A 22,608-nucleotide genomic window follows, 5' to 3' on the forward strand; every position below is an offset into this window, starting at 1 on the left:
AAACATACCACCCTTCTGAGCCTTATGTTTTTCTTCTCTGTAAAGTGGAGGTAGCACCTGGGTGAAGGTATCGCTCTCATGAGATAGCGGGCATACAGCATCTAGCACACGGTGGGTGTTCATTGGTCCTCGTTCCGCATTTCCTTTTCCTCTCTGTAGCTAATTTGTGTTCTTCTGGCTTCCAGTTGCAGCAGGGACGTGATAGTCCTGGGAGTCAGGCAGTACCTGGGAGACTTGAGGCAGGCCAGGGCTGCTGTCAGCTTGGCCTCACCTGTGTCACCTGAGGTCTCAGGCCTCAGTTCCCATTCCCCACTCCTAAGAAGTGATGTATTTGGATCCGCATAGCCCCAGTAGGTCCTAATGTACCCCGAGACATAGTGAATGAGTCATAGCAAGTGGATAGGACAGGAAAGAAAGGAACCAGCATTGTGATCTTGATCTTGGTGTGATAATGATCACAGTGAGCTTCTCCCATGAAACTCAGAAATGTTTCGAGAGGCAGGCTGCTCTCAGTCCTGCCCTCCTCAATTGGGATTCCAACACAGCGTCTGTTAATTATTACCCCCACACACACACACACCTGCTGCTCCTGGGCTGTTCCTGTGGCATCAGAGGGAGGGTGGAAGTCTCCTGGGAAGGTAACCTTTAAGGAGAGTAGGGTCTGGGAGCCATGATCCAGGAACTGTCCTGCAATCTCTCAGAGGCCCCAGAGCAGCCCTACACCTTGGTCACCAGAACTGCTGGCTGGACCCCAAAGGGGGCTCAAAGAGGGAGAGTTCAGGGCACATTGCACTTCTGTTTGTCAAGCTCTATGTGCTAAATAATGATAAGTACTATTTGTGTGTACATGATTTAGTTTAATTCTCATAACAACCTTGGCAGGAAGTCACATCCCCATTTTACAGATGATATAAGTAAAGTACAAGAAGAATAACTCACCTTGTAGCAGAGCTAAGATTCAAACACAGGTTCATGTCCATGAATTAAGCAGACCAGGCCTTATTTTGGGATTGCAGTCGAAGCCGTCTTTTCTCCCTATTTACTCCTACCAGGAAGGAGAGCAGGGGCGAAGTGTACATTAGTTGGGTAGAGTTAAGAGGACTGGCAAAGGAGGGGAGACATCCTGAAGAAACATGGGAAGATGGTCTCTAGAGCCTGGAGGGAGCTGGAGCTATGGGAGGGCTGCCTGGCAAAGCTCTGGCCATCCCAGAGGAGTACACAGTACTCCTCTTCCCACACCAGGCCTCTATAAGCTGACCTCACTGGAGGCTGGAGGTTTAGGGACCTTGCTTGGTGCAGCGTTAAGACTCGGTCTTCCAGGTACAGGGTACAGAGGAACATGGAGCAGGGTGGAGAGTGTGAGGGGCATGAGGGGGCAAGCAGAGGCTAGGCAGTGCAGGCTGCCTATGGAGCTTTCTGAGAAACCCATTCTGTCTTGATGCTCCAGGACCCTCAGAAGGAGGTGGGCTGGGAAAGCAGATAGTGATGTCCCAGGTGTGAGAGTTGCAGGGAATGGTCCCTCTTCTTCTCCTCAGGAACTGAGGGGATACCCTAGATTTGAACAGGGGCCTACCTGGAGATTAGGAGGGGTGCCAGGTAGAGATGGAGAGGAGTCAGGGAGAAGATGGTGACTCTGAAGAAAGAAGTGAAAGAAAGAGAGAGCAGCCAAGGCGAGCCCACCTAGGAGAGGGACCTTCTTGTTTCTTGCCTTCAGAACACACTCTCATTGTCACCAGACTGTTGTTCTTTCTACAAATATGTGTTGTGCCCTGACTGTGTGCAAGGCTTGTTCCTTCCATGCAGAAGCTTGTTTTAAGCAGCAGTTTCTGTGGGCAGTGCCCTCCACGGGCTGCTGTGTACGTGAGTGAGAAGGGGCAGTGCCAAGTCACATGCTGCCTCCTCCACACAGTCCTCCAGCTGACCTCAGCCCAAGGTACCTCCCCTCCTGAGCTCCTGTGTCTCCCGCCTGGGAGGAAGGGAGCCACGAGGCATGGAATGTTCAGCTCAGAGATGCTTCTGTAATCTCGACTGCCCATACTCATCTCCAAACAACAGAGACAATTCCATTACTCATCAATAATGCAGTCATTTTCTGTTGGGCAGGCAAGACTAGGCATGCCAGCTGTTCCAGCCCCAGAACCCCCTCCTCCAGGGCCCAGCATCTTATCACATTAGCTGCTTGCAAGGGGGGCTCCCATGACTTTCTGTTTCTTTGATCCTCCTTCACCTAGCAGCTGATGGGGTGGGAGGACCAGGGGTAAACTGCCGGCATCCTTGCTGTCCTGTGTGTACATGGAAGGGATACAGAGGCCTGGACAAATGGAATGCAAGGGCTTAAGGAAAAGTAGGCTGAAGCTCAACCCATCTCACCCATAGATGGCCCAGCCTGCCAGGCAGCTCAAATGGCAGGTTCAGCTCTTGGAGAGGCTGCCTGCAGTTCCATTCTACCTTGGTGCCTAGGATGGAGTCCTGACTGGATTGACCCCAGGAATGTGTTTTCTTTCTCTGCTAGCAGCTGGTCCCAGCATCTCCTGTGCCTGAAGGAGTGAGGTTGAATGGGAGCCTGAACATATGCCAGGAGAGTCCAGGGCTGGGCTTGTTTCTGGGGCATCGGGGCACTGGGGCAGTGAACAGGCCTCGCCTGCTGGGTAAGCCACTCTTCAGTGTACCCCAAGAGTTTTCCATATTTATGGGCCTGAAGAAAGGGAAGAGATGATCCTTTCAACACTTGATCTTTCACCTTTCTATACCAGACTCTCAGCTGTCCCCAACCTCTCTGTATCATTTGTGTCATAGAACTTAGGATCTGGTTGGAGAGGCAGACAGGTGAATGGACATGGCTGAGAGAGGGACCCCGGTCCCTGCCGCCCGCATCCAGCCCCTGAGCATCTCTCATGTTTCTGAGCTGCTTTGACATCATATTTCTCTCCCTGCTCAGCCCCATTGGCCTCTGTGGCCCTGAGCAGCTCTTGCCTGCTCATCCATCATCTTGGCTGCAGGCACCAGAGTACATCTCGCAGAGAAACCTCCTGGCCCTGGGTCTCCAAGGAGAAGGGCTCAGCTGTCAGAGAAGAGAGCGGTTTTCACAGGGGTCAGAGCGTCAGGCCCTCCAGGATTGATCAGCTGTGAATTATGGACGTCACGTCCCAGTCGGTCCTGGTGCTCCACAGCCAGAGAGGGTGTCCCTGCCTTCCTTCCCTGAGTCGGCCTCTTCTCTCTGCGATTTCTTCGGTATGCATTTATTGCACATTATTCCTTATTGATATTACTTGTTGGTTGTTTTTTTTTAATGAGTAGGGATTTTGTACACAGCCTCCCCCATTAGTTTGGGAGTTCTGAGCAAGAGGGCTGTGCCTCTTCCATCCACTGGAGCTTGCTAGAAGGCTGGACTGCCAACTGGTGCTCAGTATCTGGAGGTGACCGTGACTGAGGTGGGGTGGCAGAATGAGGAGTGAGCGGCTCGCCTCCTGGAAGACCTGGAGATGAGAGCAGAGGAAGTAGTGAGCCCAGACTGCTGGCAAAGACGGCACCAGGGCCCTGTGCTCTGAGTGAGGCCTGACCCAACTCCTTCCTTCTTTACTCTCCACCCCTTCCTGTCCTTCTGAGTCGCTGATCTCTCCCATCGCTGCTCTCACCTTCTGCTTGCCGTCCATGTGGCATTCCCCAGGCCTGTGCTCTCCCTGCCCCATCTCTGCTTTCTCACTGCCCATGTGCAGGTGTGCTCACCTTTGTCTTCTTCTAGATTCAGCTACCCCTCTGCTGGAGAGCCCCACACCAGGAAACTGAGGCAAGCTCTTACCTGTATGGGCCCCTTGGACGTCTCCTCCACTTCTCCCGTCCAACCCCTACGCTCGGAACCCACATCTTTCTCCTAATTCACTGCGCATCAGCAACCTAACCAGTCCCACACTCCAGACTCCAGGCTTGTCTCTTTCAAAACCGCCTTTCCCAGAACTTCTGAAATACCAACCTGACCCTCTGATTCCCAGGTGAAACCCCGCAGAGGACCATTCACTGCCTCTGCTCGCTCTGCTCACACCCCCCTCCAGCCTTACCCACACATGAACTCCTTCACACAGAGGTCACTTGGTGGTGGCGAACCTGGGCCCAGAGCCTTTTCTCCCGCTGCCTTTATCCCTCCAACTCCCCTTCCGCTCGATGTCTCCTGTTCCCCGAGTCATCGCCTTTGCCTACATACAACTGCCTTCCTTGATCTCTGCCCACCTTGAATAGCTGCCTCAACAGAGAAGACTTGATGCTCTGTGCCACCTCTGTCACCACAGATACTGCTTTGTATTTTAATGGTTTATTCATATATCTGTACCCCCTTTCCCCTCCTGCACCTGGGTCCCTGGCACATACAAGAAAAGACTCCAAATTACTGAATGAGTGAAATGAACTGAATGAAGAAGTGATTTGGACTTGATGGGTCCGGTGTACAAAGGCTTACAGGTGAGGGTTAAGAGGCTGGGGTCTCAGAGGCAGGTCAGAGGAGCAGTGGTTGAGAACAATGAGAAAATCAGTGCCAGATTCAGCCACAGGGAAGGGGGCGGGCTGGCGCTTTGGATATACAAAACACCCTGCTCCTGTCAGCGCCTTCTCAAAGTGAGGAAAATAAACCTGTTTTCCTTATGACAAAGCCTGATTTGGTGATAAGCCCTCTCAGCTTCCCAGGAGAAGGCAGTGGCTCTTGATGGATGGGGTGGAGGCAGAGGAGGGGTGGTGGAGAGAAACAGAGAGAGAAGGGAGGAAAGGCAGGAGGCGGGGGAGGAGAGGAGGAGAAAGCTCTTGCTCTGTGAGCAGATTACTAATGTGGGGGAAGGCTCAGCAGGTTCTGTGGGGAAGCATTTTACTGCGCATGAGAAAGCAGGCAGCCTATAAAGCAGCCATCCCAGGCTTCCGTAGCCCAGCTTGAGGGAAAGATCCCCAAAGGAGATGTCTCTGCTTGGCCCTGAATCAGCAGGGTGAGAAAGCCCTGAACTCTTGTCTCTCCAGGGTCACAGGTCACCCCAGGCCCTCTCTAGAAGCGGAGGGGCTCTTCTACTCTCCAGGGGGATGTTTCCCCCACTGAGATCACAGACTCCTTCCTTGGGGAGATGTTGACATGGTCACTGGGTCCTTTATTTCTACTTTGCTGGGGACTGCATTCAGCCCAGTGCTGGCATCAAAAGATGGCAGCTTCTGGAAGCTTCTGGGAGTCCTGTCGATATGGGAGGGGTAGTTCCTTGGAGGTGGCTGAGCCTGAGCAGTGTGCAGGTGTCAAAAGTGAGTGGGCATGCCCTTATGACTATCCTCTCTTGGCGCTAAGGTGACCTGTACCACCCTTCCTGGGGATAGGTGGACGCTGGCTTGCTCTGAGGATCAATAGCTGGTCTGTAAAACATCTCTGTTAAGAAAAGAAAGACATGTGGCATCTTGGAGTCCCAGACTGTTTGCACTTTGTTGATCATCTAATCCAATCTTCTCATGGCCAGAGGAAGGGAACAGACAAGACAAGTAGCTTGCCTGAGGCCACACAGCAGGTGAATGCCTGAGCAGGGACCCTTTTTACCTGTGCTCCAATCTCAACAGTGTACTCAGCACAGGGGCCTCTGCTTCTCCTGAGGCCTCTCAAGCTAGAGACATGTCCAGAAGGAATCAACATCTAACTTTAGAAGCTTTGAGACATAGTGAAGCTCTTAACGCAAAGTCTTCTTCAGGGGATGACCAAAGGGAAATTACAGCACATGAAACCCATTCAGACTTCCTTAAAATGCTCTGTCTCTAGTGCCACAGCTCCCAACAGCTGCTCATGTCCCCCTCCCTCTTAAGCTCCAGCCCTATAAGATTTCCTGCTCTCAGACCCTTATTTCCTCCCCCAGTTCCTGGCATCTTTTCTTCCTCCACTGCATTTCCCCATTTCCCCATATTACCCCACCCACGCCTGGTAACCAAGCAGCAGACCCTTCTTCCTTAAAGGTTATACTGGCTCTGGTCACTGTCACCCTCCAGTTCGTGACTCACACTTCCTTCTCCTCCTTCTTAAAACTTACCGGCTGTCATGCTGAGGCCCACGGCCTGTGACCCCACCTCACACCCACTTTGGCTGTTCTCACAGCCTCCCCTCCACTCCTCAAACTTGTGATTCTCATTTCTGCTCAGGGGTTATCAGTCCTTCTCTTCTCTCTGCCTGGAAAGTGTTCTCCTCACATTTTGCATGGCTGCCTTCTTGTCATGAAGATGGCAGTGCAGCTGTCACCACCTCTGGGAAGCCTTCTTTGACTACCTTTTCTAATTTCACTGCGTCTGCACCACCAGTCTCTGCTACATTGCCTCGTTTTGTTGTGTTCTGGCATCTGTCTGGATTATATTATTTATCTGCCATTGTTTTCTGTTTATTCCATTAGTGCCTGTCTCCCCCACTGAGAGCAGGGACCTTTTCTGTCTTTATTTATTATGATGCCCCTGGCGCTTGACATGTAAGGAGTTATTATTCAAAGAATCAGTGAGGGACATGGGAGATGGTTAAGACTGAGGCAAAGCCTGGATCCATGTGAATCTCTTTATAGACGGGGTGTTGCCGACTCAGGCTTGCCTCACTGCCCTGCTCAGATAACAGGCTGAGGCTCTACATAAAGACTGGGGATCTCTGGGTGAAGAATCAGGGGATCCCTGTGTGGCTCCGTGATGGAGGAGCTGTGCTGCCTGCTCTGTCGGGGCCATGTGCTCAGTCACTGCCTTGTTCATTATGGCTACTTCGCAGGCTGTCCTCGAGGTGACTTGGAAAACACCACACACCCACAAACCAGACCTCACCCTGGGCAAGGGGTGGTGGGAACTTGCTGGGTGATGGCAGCACACACACACACACACACACACACACACACACACACACACACTTTTCTTTTCCCATTCCTTTTCCAGTATTCCAGGCAGGAGACGAGTGAGCACCTCCTGGGTTCCAAGAAGGACAGAGGCAGTACGCTGGCACAGTGCCCTTGCCCCGAGGTGCAGTGCAAGAATGGGGCAGGGCAGAGTTAGGCCAGGCCACTTTTCCAGGAGTTCTGTCCCATTAGCAAGAGACTATACCACCAGAAGCTCCCTGGGGATCACAAAACTGGCCTGGAACACCTCTTGTTGGGATTCTGTTTACCAACAAGTGGGAATGAACCTATTGTACCCAGGGTGAAAGAAGCGGAAAGAAATTGGTGAATAGGAGCTTGAAAGCCAAGAAGTTGGGCTCAGAGACAATAGATAGGAAGGGGAGGAAGTGTGTGGGAAGGGAGATCTAGGGTGGAAAGGCTGGGAGAAGAAATCCAGGTGTGTGGAGCCACCATTTGGGGATGTTAGGAGAGGGAAGGAGCAAAAAAGGGGCCACTTTGGTGAGGTTTCTGTAGTGGCTGGACTCCCCCTCACGCAGTGCGTGGAGCTGCCCAGCATGGTGTTCATGGGGTGATTCTATGTGCAAGGCTCCTATAGGAAGTGAGAAGTGGTACGTGATTCATCCAGTGCATCAGACTCTCAGCACCAATCCAAAAGGGTGGAAGGCTTTGCAGTCAGGCCAAGTCTGAATTTCCATTCTGTCTCTTACTTGCTGCATGACCTTGAACAAAGAACTGAACCTGAATTCTATAAAATTGGGGCAGTGCTCATCTCAATGAATTACTACAGGAATTAAATATGATAATGCATACAATGCAAAGGGCTAGCACAAGGCCTGGCACAGTGTCCTGCAAATGGTGGCTTTGTAGCTTTCTGCAGCCTGGACCTCTGGTTCTTACTTAAAGCCAGGGAAATCACTTTCTGCACTAGCTGAAGGCTTGCCTGGACACGGGAGCTTTAAGCGAAGGACCTTGAGGAATCTTGGGGCCTTCAGAGTATTGAATTTCTGCCAGCTTCCCATCTTCCTCTACCTTCCCATAATCTCTGCAGGGATGATGTCCTGATCTGCTGACTTTAAAAAGGACCCGATTTTCAGACTGACTTGTTCAAAGGGAAAGCATCTACATTGGTAAGCTGATTTTAACCCAAGTATATAAATGATACGAAAGACTCGAATCTCTGAAAAGTACATTTTTTCTCTCTCTGCTGCAGGGTGCTTTAGCTTGAAACATCTGTGTAACTGCTCAACGTCTTCTGACTTCACAGAACATTTCCAACATGGGGTCTGTTTGCATCTTTCTGGCCTGGTATTTTCCACAATTACACAGACCCCAAGACCTCAGGCACTCAGTGGTCCCACTTCTCCTCTGCCCATCCCATTTCCCACAGCCCCCTCCTCCAGCACTTCCCCCAAAGGCCAGAGGCTCGCCTGCCATCCTGCCTGTGTCCAAGCACATGGCTCCATGGGGATTTCTTAGGGCCTCCAGAGAGGTGCTGCTGCCTTAGGGGCTGGGCTCTAGGAGCCTGTCCTGGCATGGCGGGTCTGTCTGGGGGAGGCAGCACCTCTCCTGAGACTGCACTTCAATGGGGTATGTCAATCACGGGTAATGTGTGATTCAAGAGTCATTGCCTTTCCTGTCAAGATGGGTCAGGATGGGTGTCCCTGTCGCAGGTTCCTGCGCCCAAGTGGGAGGAGACCTTGGATTGGTCTCTCTTCTGCAGGGACTCAAGGGGGCTCAGGAAAGCCTGCAGCTCAAGGTGCAGTTTAGGTCAAGGTGCAGTTTATTTGGAATCAGAAACTTGAGTTAGGAGACTAGATATGCTCTGTGTATCTGTATTCTCCGTCCTTGCCTACATTTGTCCCCCTTCACCACTAAGTATCTCTTTGTCTACGCTGGTCTGTGCTCCAGGGAACAGTGGGGAGGGTCTGTCTTTGTTCTTAGATTAGATGTGGAATGGGGATGGGCATGGACACCATGCCCTTCGGGCTTGGATATGATTCCAGCAACAGAATTAGGCTGTGGGAGCTCCAAGGGGAAGACGGACAAAACAAAGCATTGACACGACTTGCCACAGTCACGCAGTGAGTCAGGGCTCTGGACTCTCACTCAGTGCTTGCTCCCTTGCACCACAGTGCCATTGCAGGTGGCCACAGCATGAAAGCCTTGGACTTCTTCCTATGTATAAACCGTGTGTTAGACACACACCGGAGACCAGGATTCCGGAAGACAGGCTAGGACCAGCGGTGACAGGAGAAGGTTAACAGCTATCTTCTCTAGTGCCGGGAGACAGCAGGATTACAGGGGGAGGAGAGAAGGGAGAGCAGATGTAGCGTGTTCTGTGGGCACATTCAGGAGTGTGTGCACATGTGTGTCCAGGGTCACAGGTCTGGCAACTCCTAGGAGGGATGGAGAGGCTGGTCTAAAGACATGAATAAGGCCTGAGTTTGGGGAATGTACTGCAGTGGCTCAGGAAGGAGGTGGTCCCTCGACTGCTTTTTCACCCCTGCAGGAGAAGGAAGACACGGGAGCAGTGGGGAAAAGCCACATCCTCCCTCCAGATGGAGATGCTCTGTCAAGCTGGCAGAACCACAGGAGGGAGGCGTGCGAGATGGTGAGGTGGCAGTTGCTGGGGATATGAAGCCAGCTCAGCCGGAGAAACAGAGAGATGACCTTGAAAGGAGAGGCAAAATTGAGCTGGTGTTTAGTGTGGGGGTGAGGGGAGGGGCAGGCAAGGAGGAGGAGAGAGCTGAGAGGGATCCAGACAGTGGAGGGAGGGCAGAGCTGAGTCTACCTCCTGTCTGTCTGCCTCCCTCCTTCTAGCTGAAGCAAGAAGGACACAGACATGGGCATGTGGGTACTGGGCTGCACATGCCTGCTGGGATGGGGGCAGAGATGGGGGGCAGTGTGTCCTTGAGTTCTGGGGTTTTCCTGAGCCAAGATCCACAGAACCCACCATCACCTCATTGACTCGTGTACTCTGTCAGGATGCAGGTCTGAGGAGCCCTTTTCTCCAGCCTGAGAGATGGTCCTCACTCCTTGCTTTTCAAAGAGCTGTTGGTTGGGGCATAGAGGGTAGGGGAGGTAATCCATTGCTCCCTCAGTAGGGGATGGGATTTCCCATTTCTCCTGCAGGAATTACCCCCAAAATGATGGCTGTCCCTCTCCTCTTCTGTTTTTCTGTATGTTAAACAGTTGTCTTTCTCTTGAATGAATCACTTAGCCTCCATGTTCTGTCTCTAAAGTAGGGATAATAATGTCTTCCTCACAGAATCGTGGGGATTATAAAGTCCATCCCATATGTAAAAGAGGTCTGTGAAGTGAACCTTACAGCAGAAGCCTTAGAGATTTTTACTCAGGGAGGAGGCTAAAGAGGAAAGGAAGCAGGAAGGAAGTCTAGGCAAGAACAGGGTGAGAAAGCACCCTTGGCTCCTGAAGGGATTTAGCTCCAGCCCCTCTTCAGCTCCTCCCACCTTCCCAGCCTCCTCTAGTCCTGGTCCTGGGTCTTGCTGTGGAGTCGGGGATGGGCAGTCACTGCAAACTCATGCTGGTCTCTTCCTCCCCTGACACTCACAGAACAGTTCAGGGCGACTTGCCAGGAGGTGGAACCATCCCGAAGGCCAAGTGCTACAGAGTTGGGAGTGCTCCTTCCCTCAGGGCTGGAGGACAGCCACCAGGGAACCACCCTGGAGCAAGGGCCCTTCCAAAGTTGCAAAAGTCACCAAAATTGCCAAGGTGGAGGACAGGTAGACCTGGATGAGTGAAGCTGGGAGAATCGGGGTGTCAGCAGTAAGGTACCCACAGTGTCTGACTGGACCCTGAGGTCCCCTTCTCTGTGCTCTCCCTTTTTTTCTCAGGGCTGGCTCACATCTTTACCATTCTACAGGACAGAGGACCTCACTCTGGATAAAGAGGTGCTTTCTGCTGCGCTGGCCAGGTCCCCAACCTGGACTCCTTTAGGTAGGTTCCTGAGAATTCTCTGGATCACAGGAGAAGCCAAGGGACAGATGCTGTCTTTAGAATTTCTTCAGTGAGGCCTTCTTTCTATTCCTCAGGCTTCCCTAACCCAGAAGGGGAATTAGGAGACAGCTGCACAGGCAGCTGGCTCTAGGGGAAATCCCACCCAGTGGAGCAGCCAGGGCCTTGGGCAGAAAACTGTCGGGAGCTTTCTTCCTTTGACTGGCCTGGAAAGAAGGGCCTACATTGAAGTGCAGTGTAAGAACAGGACTATGGACCTGTGCTCTGAACAGGACTTCGGACCTGGGTTTGAATCTTGGGTCTGTCACTTACCAGCTGTGTAAATTTGGGTCTCTGCCCTTTCATAAGTCTGTTCCTCACCTGCAGTATGGAGATAAACGTCCCTACTATGTAGGGCTCTTGTTGGGCTTAAATGAGTTGATTTGAATACAAGCTTCTGTTACAGGGTCTGGCAAATTCCAAGAGTCCAGGAATTGTTAGTCCCATTCTCCCACAGTAGAGCAGGGGTCAGATGACTTTCTGCACTCTGCACAGATTAACCCTAGGGTATGGGGGTGTGATGTGGCTTCTAGCATCCAGGAGCCTCAGTTCTGGAGAATTCCCTTTCTGTTTTTTCCACTGGATTATTTCAAGGCAGGGTTTCTTGCTGTCAGGGATATTGAGGCTTTCAGCTGTTGTGTGCCTAGACCTTGCTGTAATCTAATAAAGCAAGATATGGAAGAGAATAGGACTAGTGGATGAGAGAGAGAGAGAGAGAGAGAGAGAGAGAGAGAGAGAGAGAGAGAGAGAGAGACAGGGCTCCTGCTGTAACAAGCTCCTTGGAAGATAGTAAGAGGAAGAGAACAGGCCAGAACTTCACTGTCCTGAAAGTCTACTGTTCTGAAAGACAAGGAGCTATTGGCTCCCTGCCCTCCCAGTCTCCCTTGGGCCAGGGGTCCTGGAATCCTTGGATCTCTAGGAGAGAGGGTGGGCACCAGAGCAATCACACAAGAGCACTTCTTACCATCTCTGAGACTTCCCACTCCCAGTTTGCAGTCTGTGTGCTGAGTCTTGGTTCAAGCCTCAGTCAGCCGGTCAGCCATGTGAGAGTTGGGGGAAGTGCTTAATCTTCTCTAGTTCTTGATTTCTTCTTTTGAGGAATGTGACTAATCCCTGACTTGTTTGCTTACAAGACTATCCTTAGGATCCAAAGTGCACAGAAACGTGCCAGACAGAAGCAGGGGAGGCAGATGAGTGGGTGCCCTCCCATGTGAGTGAGACACACCTGGTTCTGTCCAGACTCAGAAATCACCTGGGACCTTGAGTGGTTGCCCTGGCAACCGAGGTCCTGGCTGACTCCTACTCCTTTAGGTTTCAGCTTAGACATCGATTCTTCGAGATGTCCTGGACCGCTAGACTGGGTCCCCTCTTGTAAGCTCTCATGGCATTCTGCATATTCCTTCTATAGCATTTATCATGAGTATAGTAGTGTGGTTATTTGTGTCATTGTTTAACACGTGTCTTCCACACCAGACTCTAAGCTCCATGAGGAAAAAAAGTATGTCTGTTACTCATTGTCTTATCACCAGCATGTAACACACTGCCTGGAACATGTCGGAGTACTCAATAAAATCCTTGCCGAATGAGGAAATGAATTGCCTACCTCAGTCAACACCTGACATCACGGGCTCATCTATTACATCTCCCTTGCTCAACATCCCCTTATAAGAAGCCAGAGAAGGGTGACATGTCCCCTCCCATTATAATTCAATGGCTAGAGCAGTTGCCCTTCATCCCATCCTCCCAGCACAGCAGGCCCCGCCCAGGATCCAAGTAGGTTGCATGTAACTGCTCTACCATTTATTTATCTTTGCGCAAGGCTGTCCTCTGGTGGTTAAACATGGAAGAGAGCGCATGGGAAGAATGGATACCCCGGTGTCTGGGAACCGGCTGGCAGAGCCCTGTTCAGAGGCTGGCCAGTGAGCCAGAAACAGGTAAGCACTACAAGGAGGGCATCCAGATGAAGAGTCATGTCAGTTCTCCATTCTTATGACTGGCTCCCTCCAAATCTAACAGGAAGCCGTGGCTTAGGAAGAACAAGAAATTTAAGAAAGCCCCACAGAAACCCCACCCTTCCCCTAGCCCCAGACTCTCCCTGCCACCCCCAGTGAGGGGGGTGTGTGTGTCTGGGGCTAGGGGAAGGGTTAGTTTAAATAACTATTTTTTCCCCTCAGTGGAGTGCTGGCAAATGCTTAACAACCAGCTCTTTTTAAAAAAAATCCCTTTTCTTGTAGTGCAGGTCGTATGTTAGAAAATTCCCTCAGCTTCTGTATGTTTGGAAAGGTCTTTATTCCTCCTTCATATCTAAAGGATATCTCTGCTGGATATATTATTCTTGGTTCATAATTTCTTGGAAAGAGAACTGACTCTGGGTGGTGAACACACAATGTGATATATAGATGATGTATTACAGAATTGTACATCTGAAACCCATGTAACTTTACTAACAATTGTCACCCCAATAAACTTTAGTTAAAAAAAAAAATCCCAATGTGTAGCATTTACTGATTTCCATGGTATAAATATTTCCACCATGGCCCATTTCAAACTACCCGTGTTTGAAATGGGTAGCAGAAGGAAAGCTGCTGCCATTGGGGGAGTGTGCAGGAGTTGTCAGCTGTTAATAACAGGTGGGGAAGAGTGGGAGATGGGGAGGGAGGGAAGACAAGGCGACATCTCAGCCCAGCCTCAACCTCTGCTATCAGAAGGGATTTACCCAAGTAAGTAGTCTCCAAATGCTAAATCTGGAGCGGTGGTGAAGAGCATGTTCAGAAAATATCCAGACCAGCAGAATGAGAGCCACAGGCACACATGAGGCAAACTGAGTATGCATGTGTGACAGAGTTGGGTATCAATGTTGTCTGCACCCCTCTTCATTTCTTCACAGGAACTGACCCCTGGAATCTTCCTAGCCTTGGGGAGTCAGGGGCTGCAGGGGGCCACGCTAATGCCATATGTTAGCCCTTCCTATCAAAACGGGCCAACCAATGTCCACGCAGATAGTCTCTTTTGAGAATTTGATAATAGAAAAACAATAGTCAGTTAGTGGTGGAATTTGGAAATAAAAGGAGTTGTAGAGTTAGGGTGGAAGCCAGCACTACTGCAAGTCCTGTGTAAGCCACAGTTTCGGGGGAGCAGAAGCTGTGTGTGCCAAGAATGCTGGTATGCAGAGAGGTGAACAGAACAGATGCACAGAAAGAAGCCAACCGACCATGTGTCCCCAAGACAGAGATGGAGAGTCATAGACCTTGGTTTCTGAGCCTGTCCACCCCCCATTCCCAGTAACAGCCCAAGAGGCCTGAGTGTTCTCTCATGGAGGTTCTTGGGATGGCGTGTTATAAACACACTTTTCCTGAGTCAGAACTTTTCCTGAGTTCTTGCAACAAAAAGAACCTTTAACAAAACAAATTTTAAAAATGGGTTTGGTTTTCAGACCCCAGAACAGTGTTGGAGCAGGGGTACCCCATGAGGGCAAGGTGTGTGTGTGTGTAGTTGCAGGCATGGGTGGCAGGTGGCTGATGGTGGACTGAAGGCCCTGGCTCACCCTGAAGGCCCCAGCCTGTATCCCCGAGCTCTGGAGCTCATCTAGGTGGACGGCCAGGACCTCGATGCCCATACGCAGCCTGGGCGGAGCTGTCAGCTGGTTCCCTGGGAGAATCAGGTCCTGCAGAGCAGGCAGCACATGGAGGGCGTAATTATCGACGGAGGAAATAAAATTTCTGAAGAGGTCAGTCCTTTTCAGTTTCACCGAGTGGTGTGAGGGAGAACAGAGGGACACAGGACACTCCATCTTTTCCTGTCCTTGTGGGAGCTGCCATACCCTGCTCCCACCCTCTCAAGATAAGGAATGTCAGCCAGTTCTCCATCTGCACCGGGTCCACACCAGAAGAAATAATGTTATAAACCAAGACTTCCTGGAAAAGCCCTCAGATTCTGTGACACCTTTCCCTGGAGTTCTGTCCTATGTGGTGGTTGTCCACCTTGGATCGTTTTTGGAAGAAACTTTTCAAGGGCAAGACACAACAGGCCAGAAATCAATTCCATTCCACCTCCATCCGCCACCACTAATTTACACAAAAGGACACTGAAGCCCAGAAGGCTGTGGTAACTTGTGGTAGAATCTGGATTGGAACCCAAATCTCCTATCTTAGGCAGGTATAAGGCAGAAAGGAGCAGAACAAACGAACAAACAACAACCACTTGAACAGCATCAGTGCCATGCAGAGTAGATTTAACTTGATCTTGTCTAGAGGCCAAGAGGGCACAGAGCTACAGTTGCTGGGACAACCCAAAAATGTAGGCTTAATCATATCTTCCCCTTTCCAGCTTGCCAGCTTTGGGGAGAACAAATGAGAACAGATCACTTCTGCATCTAAAATCTTTAAGGAAAGGAATTAGAGAGACTTGGGGCTATATCCATTTGATGCCTAGAGTGACTGAAAGCTGACAGGGAAAGGCTAACACAGATGGGGCACTGTGTGTGGTGACTGTCACACAGGGCTGAGTGGAGAGGGAGACGACCCCAGGGATTCCCTCTGCCACCCGCCCACCCTCCTCTCTTGCCATCCTTACATACTCAGCCCTTTGAAGCCTCCAGCCCAGTTATGGCGGATGCAGTTGAAGCAGTGTGGGGACAGAGTCCCAGAGAGCAGTTTCCAGGCTCTCGACCTCACGTGGAAAGGTGCTGGCTCAGGTAGTAGACGGCCATCCACTGTGGCTAGGTAACCATTGGCCACTAATATAACTGCAGTGGCCATGCTAGGGGGTTGTTGCTTGGCAGAGAAACGGATGGCTGATTCTGCGGCTAGCAAGTGGGGTTAGCAAGCGTGGATGGCGGATGGCGGATTGTGTGGATCCTAGCTCCTGTGTCTCACCCGGCTGCCAGCGAGACGGGTCCAGGAAGATCCCTCATTGGGATACTGGCGGATGTTTGCTTTTGTGTCTCGACCAGCCGCCATTAAGAATATAGTGGTATGACTCCCCTATCTATGGCTCCATTGTTGTTCTTTTTTGGCCTCACCACATCCTGCGTTCTTATGTGGGGAGCGGGAGCTGAGACCCTGCATGACGAGCAGGCATACAGGTAAGCAGTTGTCTGGGGAAGACAGGGCATTCTCTTTAAGTCAGCATTATCGCAGTACACAGAGGAACCAAGGTACACACGGACCAGACAGGTGGGCAGGCCTGGCCCAGGGGGAAGACAGAACAAAGGGAGACTCCCCTGGTCAGACTTCCTTCAGCCTCTGGGACCAATTGCCCTCTCCTCAGGGAGTGTCTGAGCCAGGGCTTACTGTGTCCTCTTGGGTTGCTGCCCACCACTGACTGTCACAGTGCACCCAAGCAGTGTTGTTGGCGGCTCCCTGCCTCACGCTCAGTCTTTGACCTGAGAGAAGCAGATCCATCCTCAGTTACTACCCAGCCCAAAATTATTAGTGCTCTCATCAGACCCTGGTCCTACGTAGCTTTCCCAGGGCCTATGTAAGTGTTTCTAGGACATCCATCAGTCTCCTTTCCATAGGCTTCCTTTCGGGTCCCACAAGGTACTGTGAAGATGAAATAAAGCCAGAATTAAATGGAAGGGTCAATGGTCGCTGGCTCTGCTAGATGCCTTGTGGGCAAGAAGTTAGACACGTTCTGTATGGCTCCCAGAAGCATAATAGAGCCAAAGTGAAGTGGATGATGACTTCCCAGAATTCATTTCCCTTTATTACACGGCCAGCATCCCAGTTTTCCATTGGGAAACAGCCCTCCGCTGTTCTCAGTCCATGGCCAGTGGTCATGAGATTTAGGCCAGACCATTGAACTCAGACTGGCTTTAAAAAGTTGAGGAGACCTAACAGTGTAGGCAGTTTCCATCCCTCGCTATTACAAGGGACAGCGATTACTGGAGACCATTGCTAGTCCAAGTCCAGAGGGACTCTGTCAGCAGTGACACAACCCGAAGATTAAGAGGCAGCTCTTCTCACCAGCAGTGACAGCTGTATAGGTGTTGCAGAGAGGACCCCAGCACCCTTCTTGTTCCAAGGCCTTGAATGGCAGGTCCCAGTTTAGGCCCTATGGTCCCTTTGAGGCTGGTATTTTATAGCTCTGAGAGGTCATGGGTTCCTGGCTGAGGTCCCAATAACCTAGACCCACCCAACACAAACATTTCAAGATGAGGACAGGCTGAGAATTGACTGCATCCTTCCTCCACCTCTGTTCTGACCCCCAACGGAATGCCAGCCCTTTACCGCCAGATATGTTAGCATCCCAGGCTCCAGGAGGGCACCAGGGAGGGGAAAGGAGTCGCTCAGGAGGGAATTAAAAGCTGAAAAGCAATATGACTGTTTCATGTGCCCCAGGCTGAACGAGAGTCACAAAGTTATTTATTTTTCTCTACAGGCTTTGAATTTTCTCTAATCTAATTATTAGTCAGCCTCCTCCCCCAGTGCCACTGTTCAATCAGATAGGGTGGGTTTGCTAGGCATAGCAGGGTTCTGGCACTTCTTGGCTTCCTATCCAATTTGTGCATTCAGGCAGAAGCATTAGGGATAGCCAACTCTCCCTTTGATTTGTTTTCTTTTTTCTGTTATTCCCGTGGCTGTTTCCTTTCCTCTACCTCACCCTCCACTCCATAGCCCTGAGCGTACTCCACTTTGGTAGCCCTGGTGTTGGGTCATGCTTGTGTGGCCTACGACCCATAGCTATTGACCTGTGACTGACTGTACACTTGCTGTGGCTGGTCAGGGAAGCCAGCAGGCCCCACATAGTAGGTCTGGTCACTGTGGGGTTGGAAGAGGGTGTCCTTAGAGCCATAGTGCTCTCAGTGGAGCTGATCCTGTTTGGAGGAGCCAAGCTGGTCCCTTTAACCTGGAGACATAGCACACAGTTTAAGCCAGCTTTTGCCTGAGAGGGACTTAACTTGGGACTCTGGGAACTCAGTGACCAATTTCAAACTTGCTGAGAGTCACTGTGGAGAAGGAGGGAAGGACAACAGAAGGAGTGAACAAGGAAGGGAACTTCTTAGCATCTGGTGCAATAGCTTCATTTCACAGATAAGGAAACTGAGGTCCAGAGATGGGAGGGACTGGGACCAAGGAGCCTGCTGGTGGTCAAGCTGGTGGCAGTTGGAATCCGCAGTTCCAGGTTTTCCTCCTAGAGCTCTTCCCCTTGCTCCGCACTGACCAAGCCACACGTCAAGCAAGTACAGACTTCAGATCAGCCTTTGCAAAGGCCAGGAGGGGCTGAGAAAGAACTTCAGACTGAAGAGGGTTGTGTTGTGGCATTTCTTTTTCTAGGGAGAATATGTGGATATCACTGATGTCCCAGTGAGATATGGTTTATGGTGTTCCTTGAAGGCAGGGGGAGGGATGTATGACTTCTAAGGGAAGTCCACCAACTTTGCTACAAATGGAGAAAGAAATTGAAGATTTGTTGTCCTGTTCCTTAGTGTTATCTGAGTGACAAGTTCCTATGGAGGGACAAGAATTTCTATCCCCTAGAGAAAGAGATGGGGGTTTGAGACACTTGCCGCTACAGAGCATGAGAGGGACCAGGCCCCTGCCCAGTCTCTTGCAGGACTGCAGCCACTGTGCTCTGTGTGCTCACCTCGGGGACCTGGTCCCCACAGTCTGTGAGCTCCTCACAGTTGCTCAGGTCAATGACCTCATTATAGTTATCCATGTTCAGGGAATAATTTCCCAGACGCAGAACTGCGTTAGAACCTCCTTCCCTGTGTAGCTGCTCTTTGCTCCTCTTCTTTTTCTTCTTTGGGCAAAAAGCTGGCCCTGCCTCTTGCAGTACCAGGGCCAGCAGGCTCAGGGAAGCTGGGAAATTCATGGGGTCCTGGGGGGTGGGGGTGGGATAAGAATGGCATCCAGTCCTGGAGAGTGAGTAAAAGGAAGGGCAGCCATCTGAGGAACCAGGATCTCTTGAGCTTTGTGTGAATGGCTCACAAACTCAGTGCACTTCCCACCAGGACACTTGCAGACTCTTACTCGTATAGCTTCATCACACTCAGTGCCTTCATGACATGTGCAAGCCTCCCACAGGCTGGGACTATGTTTAGTGGGTGTCTCCTGCCGCCCCGCACCCTCACCTCCAGTCCACTTCAGTCTCTGCATGCTTACCCACACCCTGATGCTCACACAGGCACATGCAGACACAGGCTCATTTACTCATCTCCACAAGAACACATGCACGGCCTCTTGTCTACACAGCTTTCATCTCAACACAGACAAACGCATGTCTCCTTGACAACACAGCTCTCATCTCCGCAGGGATACACACATATCCCCTTGACTACAGACCTTTCTAAGTGGGCACACACTCATGTATTATACGTATATTCTCTATTATACAACCACACATTCAGAGTACAACTATTAGTCACTAAACTAGATTTAGAGAAACTCCAACATCAAGGAGTCTTGTGGTTTTTAAAAAGATTATTCATTCATGCATTTGCTCAACAAACATTTATGGGGTATCTGGACTTGTATCTGGGGGTATAGAAATAAATAAGATAAGCCTAGTTTCAGAAACACCTGGTCTATTTAGGGGATCTGGGCTTACAAGTTGACATACAATGTAAAAAAGAATGTTAGTATATAAAATATACTTATAAAGGCAGCTCTTTAGAAACAAATGATTACAGAAACAAAAGACCTTTTTGTGTGTGGTTGTGGGAGTGTCTACACACTCGGAAAGTTCGTAGATACATTTGGACATGTGTGTGTGTGTGCGCACAGTTAATCATGTACACATATGATGTGCACTGTGTACGGATGTCTGTGTAAGTTCATCCACGTACGCACAGATGGGGCAAGGAATGCCTGTCGTGTGGATTGAGGTACCCAGCATATTTCTGATCATGCAGCTCTCCTCAAAGCCAGCTGCATGAGTTTCTAGTAGATTCTCCTCCTTTCTTAATTTTAGTAGGGCAAGCCCCCAGCAGTAGCAAGAGGTGTCTCTTCATTTTACCTCCCATACCAGACTCCAAACCACATTATATAATTAAAAAAACCCCACATCTTTAAGGAAAGTCCCAAGACATTGCTGCCCATCAGCCTGCTGGAGTGTCTGGCCCAGAGGCCTTCACTCTCTTCTTCCTCCCACCCATTCCCCACCCTAGCCCTCACTCTTTCTCCATTTGCATACCAATGTGCCTATAGTTTTAAACCTGGAACTTGACCCTTCTGTATACTCTTCTGGTTCCAAAGGAATCTCACAGCATCCAGATAGGTTTGGACTCTGATGAAAATGTTGTGTGCAGTGGGGCTGGAGGGACAGCTGCCTGGGGAGGGGAGGGAGCTGGCCAAGACAGGCGTGTGGTCAATCAGACTTCTCTTCTTCACGATGTCCAGCTGATTCCCTCTGACTTCCTCAGGGGGTCCCCATCCCATTCCTTTGCTTAGTGCCAGGAGATTCTCTCTCCCTCCACCACCTCCACTCCCACCCCTTACTTATACCCCTCCCCCACCTCCCACCCTCATCTCTCCCTCTTTGTCTGCTACCTCTCTTTTTCTGGCCCACCCACTTTGAGGAAGTAGGCAGTCCACATCCTGAGAGGAGCGCCACCCCTTAGATTCTGCACTACTCTCAGAGAAGTCAGCAGTGGGGTGTGTGGAGGGTGGGGGCTTACATTCCCAGCTTGTTTCTCCAGCCAGAGTGATGATGCTTTGACTTCATAGATGGAATCCAAAGATTAAAAACTACTGAGAGTGGAGGCACTCTGACCACTACTCACCACCTGGAGCCCCAATAACTGAACAAAAATCACCAGCAGGAGGATCTAAAGGCAAGCAATTCAAAGAGAAGGTGAATGGAGATGGGATAGGATTTGAAAACCAACTTCAAGTTCTCCAGTGATGATGGTGAGGATGATACAGGACATGCACTGCTGAGGTTGAGCCCTAGAGAGGAGTCCTGATCACAAACGCCAGGAGGCATTGTGTGGAGGGTCTCAGGGGGCTGAGAAGAATCCCCCCAAGATGTATTTATGGGGAGAGACTCTGCTTTGCTTGTGCCACAGGCTTTCCGGGGGCAGGCCTTGCTGAAGGTGGTGTGGGGTTAGGGGGTAGAAGATGTGTCTCCCCAGGATTCTGTCAGTTTGCCTGTCTGCCAGCTTTTTCAGTAATGCTCCTCCTTACTCCCTCCCTCTGACCAGACACTGAATCCCAGCTGCAGGGCCCCCTAAGAATCATTTAATCCAAACCCCTTATTGTACAGATGAGGAAACCAGACCCAGTGAGGTGAGGTGGCTAACCCAAAGTCACACAGAGCCAAGACCAGCTCCTAGATTTCCTGACTCTCAGGCTAGAAGGTTCTCTGTTGTTCATATGACCTTCCCCTTTCCCCCCATCTTTGGGGATCATGAGACCATGTGTCTTGGTGCCTGATAAGAGATAACACACCAGGTGAAGGGGCAGATCTAATAGCCTGGCCCAAAGGGCAGTGCTTGGCCTGCAGCATTCCTGGGTACCAGCTGTTGTGGAGGAGGCTTCCACCAGGCCAAGAGCCTGGTCACCAGAGCAACACATGTTCCTATGCCCCTGGCAGACCCCCATCTGGGGAGAGACACTAATAGGGCCTCTGCTGGGGGGAGGGAGAGAGATCCCTGGAGCCGGGACAGTGCCCTTTAAGCAGATGGCATATTTGGCTGCTGTCCTCCTTTGTTTTCTCTCTATAGCTAGAGGCCTTCCACCTTGCAGTCACCCAGGGCCTCTCCTCTTCCCACCCACACCATTTATTCCCTGGGAGGAACACAGATTCAACTGTTCATTCATTCTGCCTGCCTCCTGCGCTTACTCTCTTTCCCTCCTTTCTCGGTGACACTCCTCTGCTCTCAGTCGCCATGCTCCCTGCCATGCAAATGGTCCACCCCCAGCACACAGCCAGCCTCACTGCCCATGCACAGACTACTTTCCTCCCCCTACTTCCCACCACCACCCTGCACCCCACCAGCGAGGAATCTCTTAGAAACTGGCCTTACATCCTAGACCCTCTCCCAGCCTGGGCTCTGCCTTAATAAGCTCGCCTGTCTCATGCTCTGGCTTTATGGATTTTAGGAAGGGTCCATGGAATGTGTATGTGTGATCTCTGTGAGGACCATTTGACCATTGGGCTGTTCCAGGCCACTTAGCTTCGTAGAGCCCAGGAAGGGGGATGGGGGCTGGAGGTGTGGGGAGCCCTTCTAATCCAAGGCCCTCATTAGGTGAAGGCATGTTGATGGAACGGAGGTAGCAGGTGGTGGGGACACAAATCCAGCCAGCTGACCCTATTGCTGCCTCTTGAGGGTGTGTGGAAATTTTAGGAACCCTCCTGCTTTTTGGACAACAGTGATATATTCCCTGCTGAGGGCTTGTAGACACATAACCCGATGATGGAAACTTCTCTCTCTCTCTCTCTCTCTCTCTCTCTCTCTCTCTCTCTCTCTCTCTCTCTCTCTCTCTCTCTCTCTCTCTCTCTCTCTCTCTCTCTCTCATACACACACACTCTATAGGGTACATGCCAAAGCTTCCTATGTTTTTGCTCATTCTGCTTTCCCTCACACTTATGTCCTTTCCCTGCTTCTTCCATCTGGCAAAGTCTGATTTATCCCTTAAGGTCCTGTTCCAATCTTAAGAGCCTTTCTGGTTTCTCTCTGGCAGAGGCAGATGTCCTTTCCACCACACTCTTTGTACACAGCATTATTACAAACACTTAAGACACACAACTATTAATTCATAGATTTTTTTTCTTTTACCGAATT

At 50.7% G+C, this 22,608-nt stretch overlaps 1 protein-coding gene across 1 annotated transcript; it reads right to left on the minus strand.

Annotated features, from left to right (window-relative positions):
- Positions 1-717: 717 nt before the first annotated feature.
- On the minus strand, positions 718-18,695 carry OPTC (opticin). The gene is made up of 5 exons (XM_033093435.1): positions 18,465-18,695; positions 17,591-17,726; positions 15,937-16,061; positions 14,422-14,673; positions 718-744 (listed from the first exon to the last, which is right to left on the minus strand). The coding sequence occupies exons 1-5, from the start codon at positions 18,693-18,695 to the stop codon at positions 718-720; spliced, it is 771 nt and encodes a 256-aa protein (XP_032949326.1).
- Positions 18,696-22,608: the final 3,913 nt, after the last annotated feature.

Source organism: Rhinolophus ferrumequinum, chromosome 22 (assembly GCF_004115265.2).
Source record: "Rhinolophus ferrumequinum isolate MPI-CBG mRhiFer1 chromosome 22, mRhiFer1_v1.p, whole genome shotgun sequence".
In the NCBI taxonomy this organism is placed as follows: domain Eukaryota; kingdom Metazoa; phylum Chordata; class Mammalia; order Chiroptera; family Rhinolophidae; genus Rhinolophus; species Rhinolophus ferrumequinum.